The sequence below is a fragment of the Meles meles genome, chromosome 6, assembly GCF_922984935.1.
Source record: "Meles meles chromosome 6, mMelMel3.1 paternal haplotype, whole genome shotgun sequence".
In the NCBI taxonomy this organism is placed as follows: Eukaryota; Metazoa; Chordata; class Mammalia; order Carnivora; family Mustelidae; genus Meles; species Meles meles.
The window spans coordinates 140,088,254-140,108,722 of record NC_060071.1 but is presented as its reverse complement, the minus strand read 5'-3'; the positions used below and the strand labels follow the sequence as shown (position 1 = coordinate 140,108,722).

The 20,469-nt window shown below is 38.3% G+C and overlaps 1 protein-coding gene across 1 annotated transcript; it reads right to left on the bottom strand.

The window, feature by feature from the left end:
• Positions 1 to 425: 425 nt before the first annotated feature.
• Positions 426 to 18,975, bottom strand: MED6 (mediator complex subunit 6). Its single transcript, XM_046009703.1, has 8 exons — positions 18,853 to 18,975; positions 14,760 to 14,919; positions 13,599 to 13,690; positions 11,713 to 11,795; positions 11,277 to 11,385; positions 9,373 to 9,488; positions 1,862 to 1,889; positions 426 to 837 (listed from the first exon to the last, which is right to left on the bottom strand). Exons 1-8 carry the CDS (start codon positions 18,872 to 18,874, stop codon positions 707 to 709), a joined length of 741 nt encoding a protein of 246 aa, XP_045865659.1. The 5' UTR covers positions 18,875 to 18,975; the 3' UTR covers positions 426 to 706.
• Positions 18,976 to 20,469: the final 1,494 nt, after the last annotated feature.

Here is a 20,469-nt window from a genome sequence, read left to right as displayed (position 1 = left end):
TTATACACAAATGTAATCACTACAGCTTTAAGCAGAATACAGGAAAAGTTTAAAGAAAACAGAATCACCCATGGGAATTATTCAGTCACTAAAATAAATAGTCTATGAAAACTAAGCAAACGTGGAAAAGTACTTACAAAAGACACAGTAATATGACAAAAGTAAAATTGCGTGAAGAGAATAATTACAAGCTGCAGTTTTAAAAATAACTATACACAAAAAAACTGCATAGCACTGTGATAGTATTTGTAGGAGGAGGTTTTCCCTTTATCTTTCAAATTGTAACTTTATTATTTTAATACTGAGAAATACATAATAAAAGAAAATGAGCTCAGTTACTGCTTTCACATTAATTCTTTATGTTTACAAAGTGCATCTGGAAACATTTCAGTGATAGAAATAAAGGGGAAAAAGTCATGAGAAAGTGATTTATATAAATATCTTTATTTTGTTTTTGGATGTATATAGCAGTATACATTTGAGTAAGGAGGCTGCTCAAGCCGAATAGGGAAAAGGTTACAAAACATACATTAAAAATATTCATATCAAAAGCATGAGGATCCTTAGATCCTTTTTTAAAGAACAAGCACATTCATACAATTGGAAGGGCTGTGACAAAGAATTTCAGAGTTCAAGAGCCTGTCACAGTAATGAGGTATAAATAACGGGCAAGAGGAGTCTTGCAAGCTTCTCAATTCTCCATCGCTCACTGAAGTCTCATTCGTTTTTCAGGAGGGCCTTTGGTGCTCACTATCTGTTGGACGTTCTTTGTGGTCTCCTTCTCCTCAGATTTTACAGTTTCTGGTACAGGCTCTGCCTCTTTCTTTGTCTGATCCACTAGACATCAAAAGCAGGTATTTTTTGGAGAGGAAGGCAGAGGGATGAGATCAATTTAGGCAACAGTAATGTGAATAGTTTAGACTCAAGTCCATTTAGAACTGCCTATCTCAAGTTCTAAATTTGGCTGTTTTATCAGGCAGATATATAAGAACCCATTTACAAACCTAAAACCCTGATAACCCAGGCAAATTTGTGATCATACACAAAAACACTTGTCCTTTAGACGATATGCACAAACAAGATACAGAGTCTCTCCCAGGCTGAACAAATACTTCAATATCTGTTTCCAATGATGAAACAGAACACTTTTTTTCACACTGAGATCTGAACTAAAACTCAGATCACCTTGGCTCCTCCACCCCTCCTCAATACTTATTCTTCCTACTCTTTAATTAAAAAATTAATCTTTTAAATACTCGTATCACTACCACAAAAGCACCTTCTGGCAGCTCAGCAGATCTCATAAATTAGGAGTAACAAATTACCATGAGAGCCTAGAAGGACAAAAGGACCTTAGCTCATCTCATGTGCTACTGTTGTCACTGAGTTAAACAGACCGGTTTTATTTCAAGTTCAATAAGAGTATTGGGGGGCGCCTGGGTGGCTCAGTGGATTAAGCCGCTGCCTTCGGCTCAGGTCATGATCTCAGGGTCCTGGGATCAAGCCCCGCATCAGGCTCTCTGCTCCGCAGGGAGCCTGCTTCCTCCTCTCTCTCTGCCTGCCTCTCTGCCTACTTGTGATCTCTCTCTCTGTCAAATAAATAAATAAAATAAAATAAAATAAAAAATAAGAGTATCGGGAGGGGTGCCTGGGTGGCTCAGTGGGTTAAAGCCTCTGCCTTCAGCTCAGGTCACGGTCTCAGGGTCCTGGGATCGAGCCCCGCATCAGGCTCTCTGCTCAGCGAGGAGCCTGCTTCCTCCTCTCTCCCTGCCTGCCTCTCTAACTAATTGTAATCTCTGTCTATCAAATACATAAATAAAATCTTTTAAAAAAAAATAAATAAGAGTATCGGGAACCATACCTGGGACAGGCTTTTCTCCAGACTTTTGCTATAATTTTAAGAAAGGGGGATAGAGAGGAGAAAACAGGGCAGGTTAGCAAAGTTTTCTTCTTCTTGACTTCATAATTCTTATTAAAATTATACCTTCATTCAAATTATATTAAAAATGACTCCATAAAGAGGAACTACTATTCATGTACCATAGAAAGTAAATGTATCATTTTCTACTTCTTATCCCCTTGCTCCAGAAAAGACACAAAAATAAAACTAGGACGAAAGAATCAAACATAAACAATCCTCCCTTGAACATCTATCTACATGCCTTCTGCCTCTGCACCCAAGCTAAGCAGAATCCAATGGCAGAGAATAATGGAGTCTTTCAAGACTCCAGAGGCATACTTGTTTAGGGGATATGAGCTCGAAGAAAGCAGAATAAAATACAGATGAACATTCCAACTTACAAAGATGGCAGGTATGGGAAGCAAAGAGGACCTACAGGGGTCCCTGGGGGGCTCGGCTGGTTAAGTGTCTGCCTCTGGCTCAGGTCATGCCACCTGCTCAGTGGGGAGTTTACACGTTAGTGTCAGCGTAACCTTCAGTAGTAATAAGAATTAAAACACGGAAAAAGGAACTCCAAGGAAGCAGTCAGGGCTTTCCTAATATTCTCCTGAGCACTCCTCATAAGGCAACCCAGAAGCTCAACTGTCAAATACAATGGATAAGTAAGAGTAAGTCCTGAGCTACGAGCAGTTCTGAGAGACACAATTGGTAAACAGGGAGTTCACAGGAGACTTCGGTAAACCAAAAATCTATTTTCCTCTCTAGATCTCAGAAGAAACATTTTGCATAGAAGGAGCAGCGGGATTAACAATTCTAGAGAAAGCCATCTTTCTTCTAGTTCTGTTACATAGAAGTGGACATACTCTCTCTTTTGGAGTTGACTTTAGCCTTGGATGGTTAAAAGAAATGTAGGGTTCAGAAAAATGCTAACAGAAGTAGGACTATGGCTAAACCTTTCAAAGAAAAATGGGGCCACCTCGATGGCTCAGTGGGTTGGGCATCTGACTATTGGTTTCAACTCAGGTAGTGATCTCATGTGTCAGGAGATCAAGCCCTGCATCAGCTTCCATCAACCTCTGCACTCAGTGGATAGTCTGCTTGAGAGTCTCTCCCTCTCCCTCTGCCCCTCCCCCCATTCCCATGTGCATGCACTCCCTCTCTCTAAAATAAATCTTTAAAAATAAGTAATTAAAAAAAAATGTAAAAAAATGAGCTGAAATGATATGGAGTCTGCAACCAGCTTCAAAATAATTCAAAATAAATTCAAATAAACTCAAACTCAAATTCAAACTCAAACTCAAATTCAAATAAATTCAAAATAAACAAGACTGGCCATGTTTGATAACTATTGAAGCCAGGTAACAGGTACATACAGGGGTTTTGGTTTTAATTATTCTATTTACTTTCATATGCTATTTTGAATTTCTCTATCTTTCTATAAAGCAAAGTGTTTTCTAAGATTCAAGAGTCTGAAGTTTTCTACATTGTCCAGCCTAGCTTATCAGAATAGCAAAGTATGTGGAATTTAAGACAGGACCCCTAGCCGGAAAAAAAGGTCATTCAGCTGGGATACCTCAGACCCAAACACAGCAGTAAGCTACTGAATATTCTGGAGATGGTCAATTAAAATAGAACCTTAACAACTAGTATTTAAACCCTTAATATTTAAACCACAATCTGTTTCTTTTCCTATATTCCCAATTTTGGTTATCAATCAAAACCAAGTCTAAATCTAAGCCTGATCGAAATCAGCAAAACACTCATCAAACTCTCATTCTTTGCAGACAACATGATACTCTATGTAGAAAACCCAACCCGCCCCCCGACCAAAACTGCTAGAACTCATACAGGGATTCAGCAAAGTCACAGGATATGAAATCAATGCGCACAAGTCAGCTGCATTTCTATACACTAACAACAAGACAGAATAAGGAGAAATTAAGAAGTTGATCCCATTTACAATTGCACAAAAACCGTAAGATACCTAGGAATAAACCTAACCAAAGATGTAAAAGATCTGTACTCTGAAAATTACAGAACACATATGAAAGAAACTGAGGAAGCTGCAAAGAAATGGAAAAACATTCCATGCTTATAGATTGGAAGAACATACATTGTTAGAAGGTCTATGTTACCCAGTGCAATCTACACGTGTATTCAGGGCAATCCCTATCAAAATACCATAAACATTTTTCACAGAGCTGGAACAAATATCCTAAATTTTGTATGGAACCAGAAAAGACCCCGCATACCCAAAGGAATGTCAAAAAAGAAAAACAAAGCTGGAGGCATCACAATTCCAAACTTTAAGCTGTATTACAACGTTGTAATCATTAAGACAGTATAATGCTGATACAAAACAGATAGATAATGGAACAGAATACAGAACCCAGAAATGGACCCTCAACTCTATGGTCAACTACTCTTCAACAAAGCAGGAAAGATGTCCAATGGAAAAAAGAGTCTTTTCAACAAATGGTGTTGGGAAAATTGGACAGCCACATGCAGAAGAATCGAACTAGACCACTTTCTTACACCATACATAAAAACGAAACTCAAAATGGATGGAAGACCTAAATGTGAGACAGGAATCCATCAAAATCCTAAAGGCAGCAACCTCTTTGACCTAGGCTTCAATAAATGTTGGGAAGACCGGGCAGCCACATGCAAAAAAATAAAACTAGATCACTATCTTACACCATACATAAAGATGAACTCAAAATGGATTAAAAATATGAACATAAGACCTGAAACCAAAAAACTCAAGAAGAAAAACATAGGCTATAAGCTCCCTGACATCAGTCTCGGAGATAATTTTTTGGATTTGACACCAAAAGCAAATACATCAAAACCAAAAATAAACAAGTGGGACTATATCAAACTAAAAAGCTCCCGCACAGCAAAGGAAACCAACAACATAATGAAAAGGCAACCTACAGAATGGGAGAAAATATTTGCAAATCCTATATTCAATAAGGGGTTAACATGCAAAATATATATAAAGAATTCATACAACTCAACAGCAAAACAAAACAAAACCCCCAAACAACCCAATTAAAAAATGGCAGAGGAGGGACAGCTGGGTGGCTCAGTTGGTTAAGCGTCTGCTTTCGGCTCAGGTCATGATCCCAGGGTCCTGGGATCAAGTCCCGCATAGGGCTCCTTGCTCAGCAGGGAACTTGCTTCTCCCTGTCTGCTGCTCCCCCTGCTTGTGTTCTCTCTGAGATAAATAAATAAATAAAATCTTAAAAAGAAAACAAACAAAAAAAGGGCAGAGTATTTTTGAGTATTTTTCCAAAGAAGATATACAACTGTCTAGCAAGTATATTAAAAGGTGCTCAGCATTCTAATCATTAGGGAAATGCAAATCAAAACCAGAGTGAGATATCCCTTCACTCCTATCAGAATGACTATAACAAAAAGACAAGAGATTACAAGTGTTGGCAAGGATGTGAAGAGGGAACCCCTATACACTGTTGGTCGAAATGTGAACTGGTACAGCCAGTATGGAAAACGATACAGAGAGTGCCCCAAAAATTAAAAATAGAAAGACATGATCCAGCAAGCCCACTTATGAGTATATATCCAAAGGAAATGGAAACGAGATATTGCACATAATTGCAATCCCATGTTTAGGACAGCATTAACTCACAATAGCTAAGATATAGAAACAACCTACAATCTATCAAAAGATGAACGGATAAAGAAAATGTGGTATGAAACCGATTATTATTCAGCCATCAGAAAGCAGGAAATACTGGCATTTGCAGAAAAAAAGATAAACCTTGAGGACATTATACTAAGTGAAATAAGGCAGAAAGAGAACATGAAATACTCTATGTATCACTTATATGTGGAATCTAAAAAGGCCAAATTCATAGAGTTAAGTGACAGTTATCAGTGGTTTGAGCAGTTGGCAGGGAAAATGGGAAGATGTTGGTCGCAGGGTACAAACTTCCACTGATAAGTTCTAGGGATCCAATTACAGGATAGTGGTTATAGTTAACAATACTGTATTATACACTCAGAAGTTGTTAAGACAGTGAATCTTAAATGATCTCGCCACAAAAAAGAAATGGTAATTACGTGACATGATGCAGGTATTAGCTAATGCTAGGGTGGTCATTTTGCAATATACAAATACATCAAGTCAACACAATGTATACCTTAAACATACATAATGCCATACACCAGTTATATCTCAATAAAGCTGAAAACAAAGTTTATTACTAAGTATTCTTTAATGCTGTTAATGGAATTGTTTTAATTTCCTTCTCAGATAGTTCGTTGTTAGTGTATAGAAATGCAACTGATTTTTGAGTGATTTTGCATCCTGCAACTTTACTGAATTTGTTGACAAATTCAGCTTTTTAGTGGTATCTTTACAGTTTAGTATGTATAAGATCATGTCAGGGATCACATAAAGACACAGTTTTACTTCTTTTCCTATTTGAATGCCTTTTATTTATTTTTACTGCCTAAGTTCTCTGGTAGAACTTCCAGTACTGGAAGGGGAGATGAACCATGAGAGACTATGGACTCTGAAAAACAACCAGAGGGTTATGAAGGGGCGGCGGGAGGGGGTGGGGTGGGGTGGGAGGTTGAGGAACCAGGTGGTGGGTAATAGGGAGGGCACATACTGCAAGGAGCACTGGGTGTGATGCCAAAACAATGAACACTGTTATGCTGTAAATAAGCAAATAAAAATAAATAAATAAATTAAAAAAAAAAAAAAAAAAAAAAAAAAAAGAACTTCCAGTACTATGTTGAACAGAACTGTGCAAAGTGGGTATTCTTGTCTTGTTTCTGAAAAAACTCTGTTTTTCAACCACTGAGAAAGTCACCTATGGGCTTATCACATATGACCTTTATTATGTCAAGGCACATTCTTTTCTTATCCAGTTTGTTGAATTTTTTTTATCATAAAAGGGTGTTAATTTTGTCACATGATTAAGAATAAGCCATCTTATTCTTAAGAATAACCCATCTGTTAAGATGACTGTGTGATTTTTAACCTTTGTTCTGAAAAGGCAGTATACCATCAAGATTGATTCCAGTATGTTGTACCATCCTCGCATCCCGGGATAAATCCCACTTGATCATGGTACAGGATTCTCTTAATGTGGTGTTTAATTGGGTCTCTTAGTATTTCGTTGAGGATTTTTGGATCTGTGTTCATCATGGATACTGAACGTAGTTTTCTTTTCTTGTAGTGTTGTCTGCCTTTGATATCAGATTAATGCTGCCCTCATACAATGAATTTGGATTGAAAGAGTTTGAGGTTTGGTGTCAGTCTCTTTAAATGTTTGGTAAAATTCACCTACGAAGTCATCTGGTCCCAGACTTTTCTTTGTGGAGAGGTTACTAATGTGATTACTAATTTAATCACCCTACTCATTTTTGGTTTGTTCAGATTTTGTTTCTTCATGCCTCAGAGTTGGGAGGTTGTACATTTCTAGGAATTTCTTATAGGTTTTCCAGTTTTTTTAAGGTTTTCCAATTTGTTGACATATAATTACTTATATATAGTCTCTTGATGATCCTTTTGTTTCTGTCTCCTCTTTCATTTCCAATTTGATTTGAGTCTCCTCTGTTAGTCTAGTTAAAAGTTTGTCAATTTTATCTTTACAAAACACCAACTCTTAGTTTCATTTTTTTTCTAAAGTTTTTTTTAGTCTCTATTTCATTTGTTTTTACTCTTCTCTTTTTCACTTCTTTCCTTTTGCTAACTCATATGTGAAAACTAAGTAAGACACTCCTGAACAACCAATGGTTCAAAGAAGAAATCAAAAAGGAAATAAGAAATTATCTGGAAAGAAATAAAAATGAAAGCATACCATACCAAACTTATGAGGTACAACAAAAGCATTACTAAGATTAAAGTTTATAGTAATACATGCCTACATTAAAATGGAAGAAAGTTCTCAAATAAGCAATCTTAAGTTTACACCTCAAGGAACTAGAAAAAGAAAAACAAACTAAAGATTTCTGGTTTCTGAGAAATTTGTCCATTATTATTAGTATGTCCATTAATTCATATGAACATTAATGTCCCTTCATTCTCTTTCCTATTTCTAGTTTTGTGTGTTCTGTTCCCATTTTCTACATCAGAACTGTCCAAAAGAAAGATATGAGCCACCAATGCAAGCTGGTCGTTACATCTTTTTACTCTGTACGCCACCCCCCAAGTCCTTGAGCCCAGTAAGCATTTTATACTTATATCACAGCACAATTCACAAGGGCTGTGTTTCAAATGTTCAATTGTCACATGTGCCTAAATAGCTACTGTACTGTGGAGGTCCAGGTGTTCTTCCCCCAGCCTCCCTCATAAACATTATGTACTCGCTGAATGGTCAGGCACACCGAACCTCCTACACGATCATAGTTTCTCATACCCCTACACATCCTATAATTTATTCATTCAACAGACACTATTTTATCTTCAAATGCAATTCATCAAGAGTTCTCTAAATTGACTTTCCTGTCCTACATTCCATTCTGTCCTCTGCTCTGTTCACCACCACACCACCATTCCAACAGCACACAACTCTTACACAGTGGAGTCAGGGAAAGGGGGAGGGGAGGCCTGTTCTAAAGTCATATCAAAGTGTGAAAAATCTCATTTAATCTAAAACCAACCTGAAAATCTTAGTCCCCGCCCCCACAAGAAAAATAGTATACATGACCCTGTGTGGACAAAGCCCTGTAGAAGTATGAACTGAGAAAAACATATTCACATACTCCAACTCATACCTACTTCACTTCACAAGCTCATTTAGTAGAATGGGAGAAGCATGTTACTGCTATTATGCTAAATAAATAACATAACAGAATTCATACAACTTAATCACCAATATGATGAAACTCTATTTATTACTCCTTCATTTATTATGCCAAACTCTCTACCTCAACTGTTCTTTTTGTTACAAAAGTTTTTTGTTTCTTAAGTTTACTCATAATCTCTACACCCAACGTAGGGCTCAAACTCATTACACCAAGATCAAGAGTCATGTGCTCTAGCAGCTGAGCCAGCCAGGCAACACTTGTTATAAAAGTTTTAACTAGTCTATCATTTTAGGACTTAGATATCTATTACATCAGGATGAAAGGCAGCATAGAGAGTAAAAACAGCATGGGTTTCAGATTCTAGTTTACTTCGTTACCATCTATGACACTTTTAGCAACTTTGGAATGAGAATGTTATGTATATCCTCAGTTTGTGAAGATTCAAAGAGAAACAAACATAAGAGCACAGAACAGTGTTAATTCCAATCCCTTTACCCACTTCTTCCATTAAGTCATTAAAAACCTTCTCTTTGATTCAGAGACCCTTTCCCCCCCAAGCCAGAGACCATTTTTAACTAATGAGGAAAGTCACTATTTTTATGTCACAACTGAAACAGTTCTCAATTAAGGATAAATATTCCAGGAAAAAGAGTCAAATCAAAATTAACCACATGCATTCTCATTACCTGCACAAATTTGGGTGGAAATTTCTGTCTTAGGTCTAGGAGTAAAGCATCCACACGTTGTCTCTGAAAAATAGAGCTGGGTTCTTCTTTCCTTTTAGCTTTAGGTTTGACTTTATCTATTAAAATATGAAGTCCAAGTCAAAACACTGCCTAATTAGTTTGGTGCCTTACATTTTACAAAGCTCTGTCTACTGTGAATATACTTAAACATTATTTTTAATAACTACTATTCCAAAGATTATCCCCCAAAATAAACACAACATATAGAAACAAGTATTCTTAACTCTTCCCTCTTAAATGAAGTTAACATTTTAATATTTAGAAAGCTGATTAAATCTTTTAAAGATGCTTCAGTTTTACTATCTAAGCACAGACAGACATTAAGAATTTTAAGGCTAACATTTTCCATAATTACCTAAATCACAATCCAGATTATGGATCTGAAATTATCTTGTGTATTTTAAGTGTATTAAATTGTCTTCCCACAAAACCCAATAGGTACAAATGGAAATGCAACGTTCACAAGCTCAAGTTATCATACTCAACTATGAACATTATCATTCACTGAAAAAAAAAAAAAAAAAAAACAGGGCAAACCAAACAGCAGATCATAAAGGTAAGAAAGAAAAGAACTTGCAAGAGAAATTCTGAAATTAATCATGTGTGAACTTTCCCAGCAGGGAGCTGCACTGGGGGACTATCTATAAATGATGAGTTCCAGGTAAGTTTTATTCCAAACATTTTACTAGAATAGGGGCAAACAGCTCAAGAGAAGTTTATTCAACAGATGCAAACTTTTCTAAGCTAAATGTTACTGCCTGCACCTACAATTAAGAATAAATATAACTAGGGGCATCTGGGTGGCTCAGTGGGTTAAGCCTCTGCCTTTGGCTTCGGTCATGATCTCAGGGTCCTGGGATCAAGCCCTGCCTTGGGCTCTTTATTCAGTAGGGAGCCTGCTTCCCCCTCTCTCTCTGCCTCTCTGCCTATGATCTGTCAAATAAACAAATAAAATCTTAAAAACAAACAAACAAACAAAAACAAGAAAAAATATAACTATATCTGAAAGACCATTCATTCCACAGGTCTGAATGCTATATTTTTTTTTTAAAGATTTTATTTATTTATTTGACAGAGAGAGATCACAAGTAGGCAGAGAGGCAGGCAGAGAGAGTGAGAGGGAAGCAGGCTCCCTGCTGAGCAGAGAGCCCGATGCAGGACTCGATCCCAGGACCCTGAGATCATGACCTGAGCTGAAGGCAGCGGCTTAAACCACTGAGCCACCCAGGCGCCCCAGTCTGAATGCTATTTAAAGGGTACTCTTCCTTAAGTAATTTATTCTGAGTTGCTATTTCTCAGAAAAGGAAATTGAGAAAATAGGTATACTGCTATAGACCCATTTCCAGAGCACTTTTATTGTAAACCAGTAGGAGACTAGCAGTTATGGAAACTAGGGGACCTTGCATCACAACAGGTATTAACATGGAAATCAGAAAACAGACTGGCCATCTGGGGACAAGGCTATAAAATCATCTCCCCTACTTTGAAGATGGGAGATTCAGGTCCCAGATTTCAAGAGGACTTAACAGTTAGGTAAGCAGGATACATCATCATGACTCATTCCTCATCACTGATATCCTCTATATGCTCCAAGTATTTTAAAACCTTGAATCAACTTACCAAAGATTACCAGTTACCTACAGATTAAAATTTCTATCTGTTCCTATGGAAAGCTAGCATTACCACATCTAGTTACAGGAATCGCAGCTATGAAACCGTCATCATCCTATGAAGTCTTCCTATCTAAAACACGTCTAGAAATCAATAGCTCTTTTTCTATAGAAAACAGCTTCATTCTCAGAATACCAAAAAGTGTTCTCAGGAGGTCTGGGTGTTTTACCCACCTTGCTCTTCATGATCCTTGAAATGCCACCAATACCCTTTAGAAGGATGGTATCGACAGTAGGACATAGCTTCATCAAAAGCTGACTGAATGCCATGCACTGCAGTAAGCTTGCATAAAGAAAACAAATTCTGAATTTCTCATTAGATCAACTAAAATCTCCAAAGTGAATACCCACAATATTACATATGCAAAGACAGTAATTTTCTGTTTTTGTTTTTTTTTTTTTTCCCAGAACTTTAATCACTACAGAGCTGGGGCTGTGATATATACTTTTAACATGGACTTGGCCCATAGAAGCCCATGTTCAAGACATTCTAGTAGTCCAACACTTCGTGCCAACATACACAAGGAAGACAAGCTTCTGTTTGACTCTTGGAAACAAGGTAGCTCGATTAAAAGTTTTCTTTAGTGTCTCAAGAATGTGAAATACTTACCACCCTAGAGTTTATAACAGACCCCAAGTCTGGGGCTTGATAGATCACTCCAGCAATGATATAGTAATCAGCCAGTGGGATAACTAAAGCAGAGAAAATAAAAATATTCATGAATATAGCTAAGCACACAAACTGCTAAATAGATTTTCATAAAAAGAACAATTAAAATTAAATTAAATTAAAATTCATATTACAATTCTCATATTAAAGCTTAAGGCAGGGTTTGGCAATTCCTATTTCTGTAACTAAATTTATACTAGAGTGCTCGCTTTGGCAGCACATATACTAAATTTATACTAGAAAACAACCATACTCATTCATTTATATTATTATCTAAGGTTGCTATGACACTAATTGAGTAGCTGTTACAGACACCATGAGGCCCACAAAACCTAAAATATTTACTCTATGGACCGTGAGAGAAACAGTTTGCCAACCAGAGCAATGCTTCTCAAATTGGAAAGTATATCTCAATCACCTAAGTATCTTAGTAAAGTCAGATTCTACCCAGTAGGGACAGTGCATTTCTGACAAGTTCCCAAGTGATCCAGTGCTGCTATTAGTCACCTACACATTGGGGAATAAGACCTCAGAGTGAGAGATTTAGGGCCTAGGGTGAAGATATTAGATGCACTGAACTTGCCAATGTGTCCCATTCCTGGGTCCTAAGGAATAAAACAGCTGCTAGTGAAGCTGGTACCACCCTGTGTCACTACCATACCTCAAACCCTCTCATCATGGAAATCTTGTTCCTGGTCTTACCTTTGTTCTAAAGTTCTTTTTTTTTCCGCTGGGCAGGGACTCTAGATCATTAGATTTTGAAATTAAATGTGGATTCTTAGCTCTGGAACTGCAACTTCTTTAGCAAGTCGTTCTCTGAAATCAGTATCAGGGTGAAGGTTTTTCCTAAATGTCTTGATGAGGTTATCTAATGAGAGATGTAGCTGGTCATCTCTGGAATAATACCTACTTCTTTGACTCAAAGTCAAATCTGAATTCTATACTCTTCAGTGTGATTTCTAAAGCAAGTTTGTTTGGTAATATAAGCCATGTAAAAATTTAGACTGAATGCGTTAATGAGGATTTTCAATTGATCCTCTATGAATTTGGTGCAACTATATCTACCATGTATTTTTTTAAAAGAATTAAGACTTAGTGGACTGAGAGAATGAGTTACTTAGGAATGTCAAGGTTCCCAACAACTATCCTCACAGAAGAGATGGCTTCAATGTACTGAGTTACTTTGTTAGTGCTTAGACAGTTGTCCTTGGGCATGCTGGAAGACTCTTGGTGTACAAGCATGTGACTAGTGGAACTTGGCTTTTGAGATATCTTCTAAGTGGTAAATTTATGGCTGCTATACTAGTGTGCCTAGACAATTTGTACACATAATACGATTATAGTGGAAGCCTCACTGCCTTCTCAGAGTCTGGAATTTTGGCAGGCAGAGGATGTCCACAGGATTAGCCCTCGAAAAGAATTCTGGACTCTGAGTATCAAAAGGACTTCCCTAAAGCAGATATACTACACACACAATATGTGTGTGGGGGTTGCTGAAGAAAGGATACACTTGGTGTAGCCCCTTACAGAAGAGAAAGCAAAGGAAGCTTACCCATGGATTCCTACAGATCCTACTTGATATGGCTTTTTCCCTTACTGATCTATCTGTGGAACCTTACTATGCTGCCACAACAAATCTTAGGTATAACTAACATACCCATATGCTGAGTCTGCTGAGTCTTCCTAGCAAAGCACTGAACATGTATGTGGTCTTGGGGATCCCCAAAACAGAACCCAATCCAAAAAAGTAAGAATATGTAGCTCAGAAAGTTAAGTAAATCATAGTATTTTAAGAAGAAAAGTATGCCTGAAGTTTACATTTTTACCTTGGGTAGGGGACTGCCGCTGTTGCTTCCGAATGATAAAAAGAATGGGCTCTTGAGCATGTAAAAGGATGTATTCTACTCCAACCATCTGACTAAAAACAGAACACACACATCCAGAGATCTATGAATGCTCTATAGACAATTGCGTAGAACAATCAGATTACTGTATAAAAGTAGAACAACACTGTCAATCAAGTTAAAACTGCCTATGTTTGATATTAAAATCTGGCTGTCCAATAAAACTGGCTATTTTCCCAGGTAGGCAGAATATAAAGTAAGATTTTATTTTTAAACAACAAAATTTCTCTACAAAAATCTACAATAAACTTAAATCTGAGTATTTTCAGTCATGAAAGTACACTGGAGAGTGTACATTTCAAAAAAGACAACCAAAATACTGCAGTGCTTCCTGAGATGTATATATGTATGTAAAATCTAAATGGAGTACATGAAGACCATTCACGTCTTGACCATAGATTTCAACACTCAACAAGAAGACAAAAACCTTATCCTTGTCTCCTACAAATTTTTTGAACTGACACATTATTTCAAAGCAACGGTAAGTAGTCTTTTTTTTTTTTAACAGTAAGTAGTCTTAATAGTTATAAATATTTGCCTCTTAAAAGCTATTTAAAATTACCTCAGGAATTTAATTTCAAGAACCCCTCTGATGTTTAGCAGACAAATGTAAAACTGTATTACACAACTGTTTCAGAAACTTTTCTAACAGCAATAAACTCTTAATTATTTGGCATCCTAAATCTGAAGACTCTTACTTTGCAACTGTCAAGCTAAAATTCCGTCATACAAAGAAAAATCTACTATAAGCCAGACTATGGCTTAAGACGTTAAATTTGATGTAAAAGAGACAATGAGTATGGTCACCTGGTGGAGAACGATTGCACTGCTAAGATCACAAATCAGATCTGCATCTAAACCTCATAGCTGTATCTTAACTGGACAGTAATATACGAAATTATATAGAGAGCATTCCTAGGTTATGACTACTGATAATTCCTTTGCATGTCAAATTTGTACACCCCTCCCAAACTCTAGTTCTTCCAAAACTTCTACTCTGTACTTCACTATCCATAGCTTGAGAGAACCATTCATTTCAACAACTCTAACTGGCAAAGATGCAACCTTCTTACAATAACTTACTTTAAGTGTTCTAATGTTAGCCTCTGCATTTTGACCACCTCATTATTACATGTCCTATCGTAAAAAGGATTACTTCTTTCTGAAAAGTAATCCAGGACACTTCCACTGTTCAAAATTGGGATCCAGGAACTGTCAACCCAAGAGATTCCCAGCAGATTATCTACAGGGAAGAAACAAAATGATAAAGCATGAGAAAAATGACAAAAAGCCAATCCAGTATTTATTATGCATCTAATGCAGAAGGCACTATAATGTAAGACCTGTATGAATCCTAACTACATCCTCTAACAGAAAAGTGTGCAAGAAAGCAATAACAAGATGATTTGATAAGCGCTGTAACAAAGGTATGAATAAATATGTTACCAGAGCACAGTGGAAGGAGAATCCCTTACCTGAGGGAACAGGAATGGTTTTTCACAGGATGAGGAGGAGGTGGGTTTTGGCACTAGACGTTAAAAAATAAATGCACCCCAAAGAAAACATTCACAGCCACCAGTTTGAGACCTCCCAATTAGGGACAAAAATAAGTTCAGAAGCTATTAGTACAGAGGAGATAATGACACAAGAGTTACGAAGCAAGTGAAGTAGAATGCCTTTAATTACAGCAATATAGTTTCGTATTTTGGAATAGAAATAACTCTAATATTTCAAAATGCAAAAAGAAAAAAAAAGACACAGTAAATCGAACTAGATAGCTTTATTAATGAGCCTTTATTCCCTACTGACTGCAATAATGTTCCATATCACTGACAGTACTAAAACCCATTAGGTTTCAAGTTATGAACATCAAAATGCCTATTAATACTAGTTGAAAAGGGAGAATGGAAAACTTTAACCTCTCCTAAACTATAATTGCTTCTGACACCTTTAAAGAAGTCAGGCCTAATCCAAGGCAACAAGCAGTTCTAAGGGAAATTAATCAAATGAGAAAGAGTAATTTTATAAAGGTAAAATGTGCTGTGTATGTTGTAAAATAAAGGGAAAAACAAACAGATGAAGTATGTGAATGATCATATAATCAACATAGAGCATTAAGATGGTTCATCATAAATACACCATGCCATAACCAAATAACTAACATGCCAGGAAATAATGTATTTTCAGAAAAAGACAGATTTTTTTTAATGAAAACCAACTAAAGATAATTACTACTTTCAGCTTTAAACACTAGAGTCCAGTTATTAAAGTAGATTTGTTCAAAGCAACATTCTTACTTTTTTTTTTATTTCCTAAGGAATAATTATATAAAAGGATTTGTGGGTACATCTGGGTGTTTCAGTCAGTTAAGTGTCTGCCTTCAGTTCAGGTCATGATCCCAGGGTCCTGGGATCAAGTCCCACATAGGGCTCCCTGCTCCACAGGGAGCCTGCTTCTCCCTCTGCCCTCTGCCACCTCCCCCTGCTTGTGCTCGCTCGCTCTCTGTCAAATAAATAAATAAAAATCTTAAAAAAAAAAAAAAGCATTTGACAATTACAGGTTTGTTTCTTACATAATGGGAACTATGTCTATATGGTTTCATAAGTTACTGATAATAAACTGTTACAATATTACAGATCATTTCAGCATAGGTAGAAGAATAATCTGCAGAAATGAATAAATATGTAATTATAGATTCTACCTGCCAACAATTATGAAGAGTCAACACTTATGGGCATGAGATGATAAGGACCTGGTGGAAGGCAATGGATAGATAGATGAGATGATAAGGACCTGGTGGAAGGCAATGGACAGAGAGATAAGGACGAAATTGACATTTTTAGGGAGAGATCAATCAATTTTCTGAATGATCAATATAAAGTCAGAGAACTTAGGAACCAATAACTCATTTAGTAAAGAAATGATAGTGACTTTGGCTTGGATATATTGAAGGTTTTTTAAAATGATTTTTAAAAGTTTACTTATTTGCCGGAAAGAGAGAGAGAATACAAGTGGGGGGTTGGAGTGGGAGCCTTTCTCTGCTTTGCAAGATAGAAATAATGAGTTCTCACAGCATTTTTTATACTTTTATTAATACTCATCATATTTTAACCCAGAAATACAAATGTGTTCCCATTAAATTTGACTTTTTAGACAACCGGGGCTGTGTCTTACTCATCAGGCACTTGCACAGGACCAGATTTAAAATAGTCAGCAAATGTCTATTTATTTATGATTGAGGGCCAAGGACAAGTTACTCTACTGGACATAGATTTACACATACTCCAGAATCCAAGGATGTTCAGTTACAAAATGGTTAACTGAGATTACAAGGGTGGTATGCAGCTGAGAAATTTATCTGTCCCATTTGGGGACTACCTGTGACCACAGCCCCATTAAGAAAATATACTACTAATACTAAGTCAAGTAACACCCTACTCCCAACTACCTCCAAATTTCCTTGCATTACACAAATGACCTCCTAATTGTTCTCCCTAATCCCGCCCTTACCCCTTACACTGTTTTCAGCAGCCAAGCTGATACTTAAAAACAGAAAGTCAGATTATGTTCATCCCCTTTGGACAAAACCCTCCAGTGGCTCTCCATTTTAGTCAGTTGGAAAGCCGAAGACCTTATTATCAGGGCTTGCAATCAAGTCCCCAATTTCTCTGACCTCATCTCCTTCCCAACTTCTCTCACTCTGCTTCAGCCGCACTGACCTTACTTTTCTTCTAACACACCAGAAACGCCCCACCTTAAAGCCTTTGCAATGACTGAACCAAACCTAAGTAAAACACCGTGAAAGGTAAATATCTGAAAACACTCCGATGGAGTAAATGTTCCTTTTCTATTTGGTAGCAAGGGAACATGTTGACATAGCTGAAGTACAGCTTTCTATCAGCAACTAATTAAATTAGGGATGCTGAAACTCTCTGAAAAACAAACATAAAAACACTGCAGAAATGGTGAAGATCATTGGACATTCTGGGTAAATATAAATGAGAATATATTTCTATTTCTAATATATCTCTATATATTTCTAGAGTCCAATTTGGTTACTATAGAAAAAGGCATCTCAAAACACTTCCCTTTAATAATCAGGTGTAAACAAACAAAAATAACTCTAGGTAAAAAGGATTAGGAACTATTACAGCTAGACAACTTTTGAGGAAAGCCCTTTTTCTTTAACAGCTGGGGGTGAGAGGTCTCGCATCTAGGTACAAAAATCCTTATTTCCTTTAAGGAAAAGTACACAAAGTTTCAAATGGAAATAAATACAGGTTAAGAGTTTCATACAAGGCCAAGAAGTTTTGTGAGAGCCATCATAACAGCAAAAAAATAAAGATATTCATGGGCACTCTCTCTGTCTCATAAATTTTTCTCACTCTCATAAAAGGTTACTTCCAACCTAGAGGAATCTGGACAGTTTGGAACTAAGTTCTCACGCTTCACACTGTATTTTAAGCGCCCTTCGTTCACTCTTTGGAATCCCAGAGCACAATTCCTAGACTTTTTTTTTTCCCAAATTCACCGAAAAAGATGTGTGTACGTGTGCTGAGAAGAGAATGTATGGCCTAACTGGAACGAAAATCAAGTAGCTAAGGAACTGTGCCTCCCTGTACTTATTCACTGATTCAACAAATACCTGAGTACCTTTACAATTCAGCTGTGAAAAAGGACCGATCCCTGCCCTCAGTAACTGTTGGGTGTTCAATGGAAGATACTGCAGACTCAAAAATAAAACTTACAGAAAAAAATCTTAGGGATTCCTGCCCAAGGACGCGAGGGGCGCAGGATCAGGAATAAGGCAGCTCCCACGCGTCGTCCCATGAGATGAACCAAATCACGTCATCCCACCCCCATCTCTACCCAAAGGTCGTCCCTTCACCCGGGCAGAACAGTCCTAGTCTCGCTGCAGAGATACGTGTCTCCAACAATACTGCAGGTCTGAAGGCTCGAAGCCCAGAGCTGCTTCCAACCCCTCCGTTTTGAAGCTTCTAAGAGACCCTGAGGAGCCGGGGGAAATGATTTTTCGCCACATTAGAGCCTTAGGCTGTCCACAGAAACCACTCATAAGCGCTTGAGAGTCCTCACAAAAGATCCTGAATCTGCCCCCGCGAGCTAAAAACCCTAAACCAGGCCCCAGCCAAGGAGGAAACAAAGGGTAACAGTCTACCTCGAATATCGACCGCCGCCATGGTTCTAAAAGCGCTCGCAGGTCCTCCTTCCGGCGTGCCGTAAACGTCACAACTCCGACAACGGAAGCGGCGCGCGGCGAACCGCAGGGCGGGGTCAGGAAGGTGAGGAAGGGAGGAGACCGCATGGCCTGGGAGAGGCCTGGGAAAAGGGGAGGGTGGGGAGGCCGGGGCTTGGAAGAGGAGGCGGGGCCGGGAGGAGGAGGGAGCCGAGAGGAGTCGGGTGGGGAAGGGAGGCGGGTCTGGGAAAGAGAGGGGCGGGGCGGGCTGGAAAGTGAACGGGAAGAGAAGAGGTTATGGCGGAGGCTGAGAGGTGGGAGAGGGGCGGGGCTGGTAGGAGGGGGCGGGGCCGGGAGGTGGAGGGGAAGAGGCTGGGAGTGAGCATTAGGGGTAAAAGACAATGTAGAGACTGAGGAAAAAGAGACTGAGCGGAGTCCTGCTCCTCTTCCCTCTCCCACCACTGAGAGATTGGAAAATTGGACGTTGATCTTTTGTGATCGTTAAAAAAAAAAAAAAAAAAAAAGAGAACAAAAGCTTTCTGATTGTGCAGAGTTGCGGGGGAATATCTTCCATTTTAAAAGCTCCCTCAGGTGTATCCAAAGGGCTGTTAGATTTAGGAGCTACTCTGTTCTGTTTTCATCCTGCCTCAAGTATGGGATGCTACAGAACTAAGCAGAAACAATTTTGAGAGCCGTTAGCTTTTAAGTGACTAAACCTATTAAAAGTCTAAGCCCATTAAAGAAAGTTGTTAGATGCCTCTGAAATAAAAGTTTCACAAGACAGGAAATGTTTCTGAAGTAAGATATTAACAAGATTAAAGGAAAGGGAACACCTCTGGGTCCCTGATTAATGATTTAGTGTCTGCATTTCAGGTAGTCTGGGGTAGGAAGCAAACCGGCAGAGGGAATAATTCTATGATACTGGGAGACCATAGAAAGCCCCAGAAGGATTCTCAAGCTCCAGTATGGCCCCATAAAAGCAAAATGATGAGGGTATCTACAAGCAAGACACTGATACTGAGAAGAGAACCTCCAAATCTGAGGGCGCCCTGTGTACAGGGATGAGGTGTGGGTGCCTACATCTTCTCCAAAACTCAGATATGATGAAGGTTCCCCCAGAATTTAACCACAAACCAGGAGCAAAGAGGGAGGGCCTGAATTTACTGTGATTTTTCACCTCATATACTGGGAATTCAAATTTTTAAAATCTGAGTGTAATAAAAATACACTGTATTGCTTTGTCACATTTCAATTTTTTTTTAAAGATTTTATTTTGACAGAGAGAGATCACAAGTAGGCAGAGAGGCAGGCAGAGAGAGAGGGGGAAGTAGACTCCCTGCTAAGCAGAGAGCCCCATGCGGGGCTTGATCCCAGGACCCCGGGATCGGGATCATGATCCGAGCCGAAGGCAGAGGCTTTAACCCACTGAGCCACTCAGGCGCCCACATTTCAATTTTTAACTGGGATTTTTATACCTGAGATGGTATGTGTCCCAACAGAAGTGTGCATGTGCGCAGAGCAGAGTTTTAAAAAGACAGATTTTCCCCCCCTCCAGGAGGAAATTTTCAAGAGGGACTGATAGGGGGGCTCGGTGGAGAG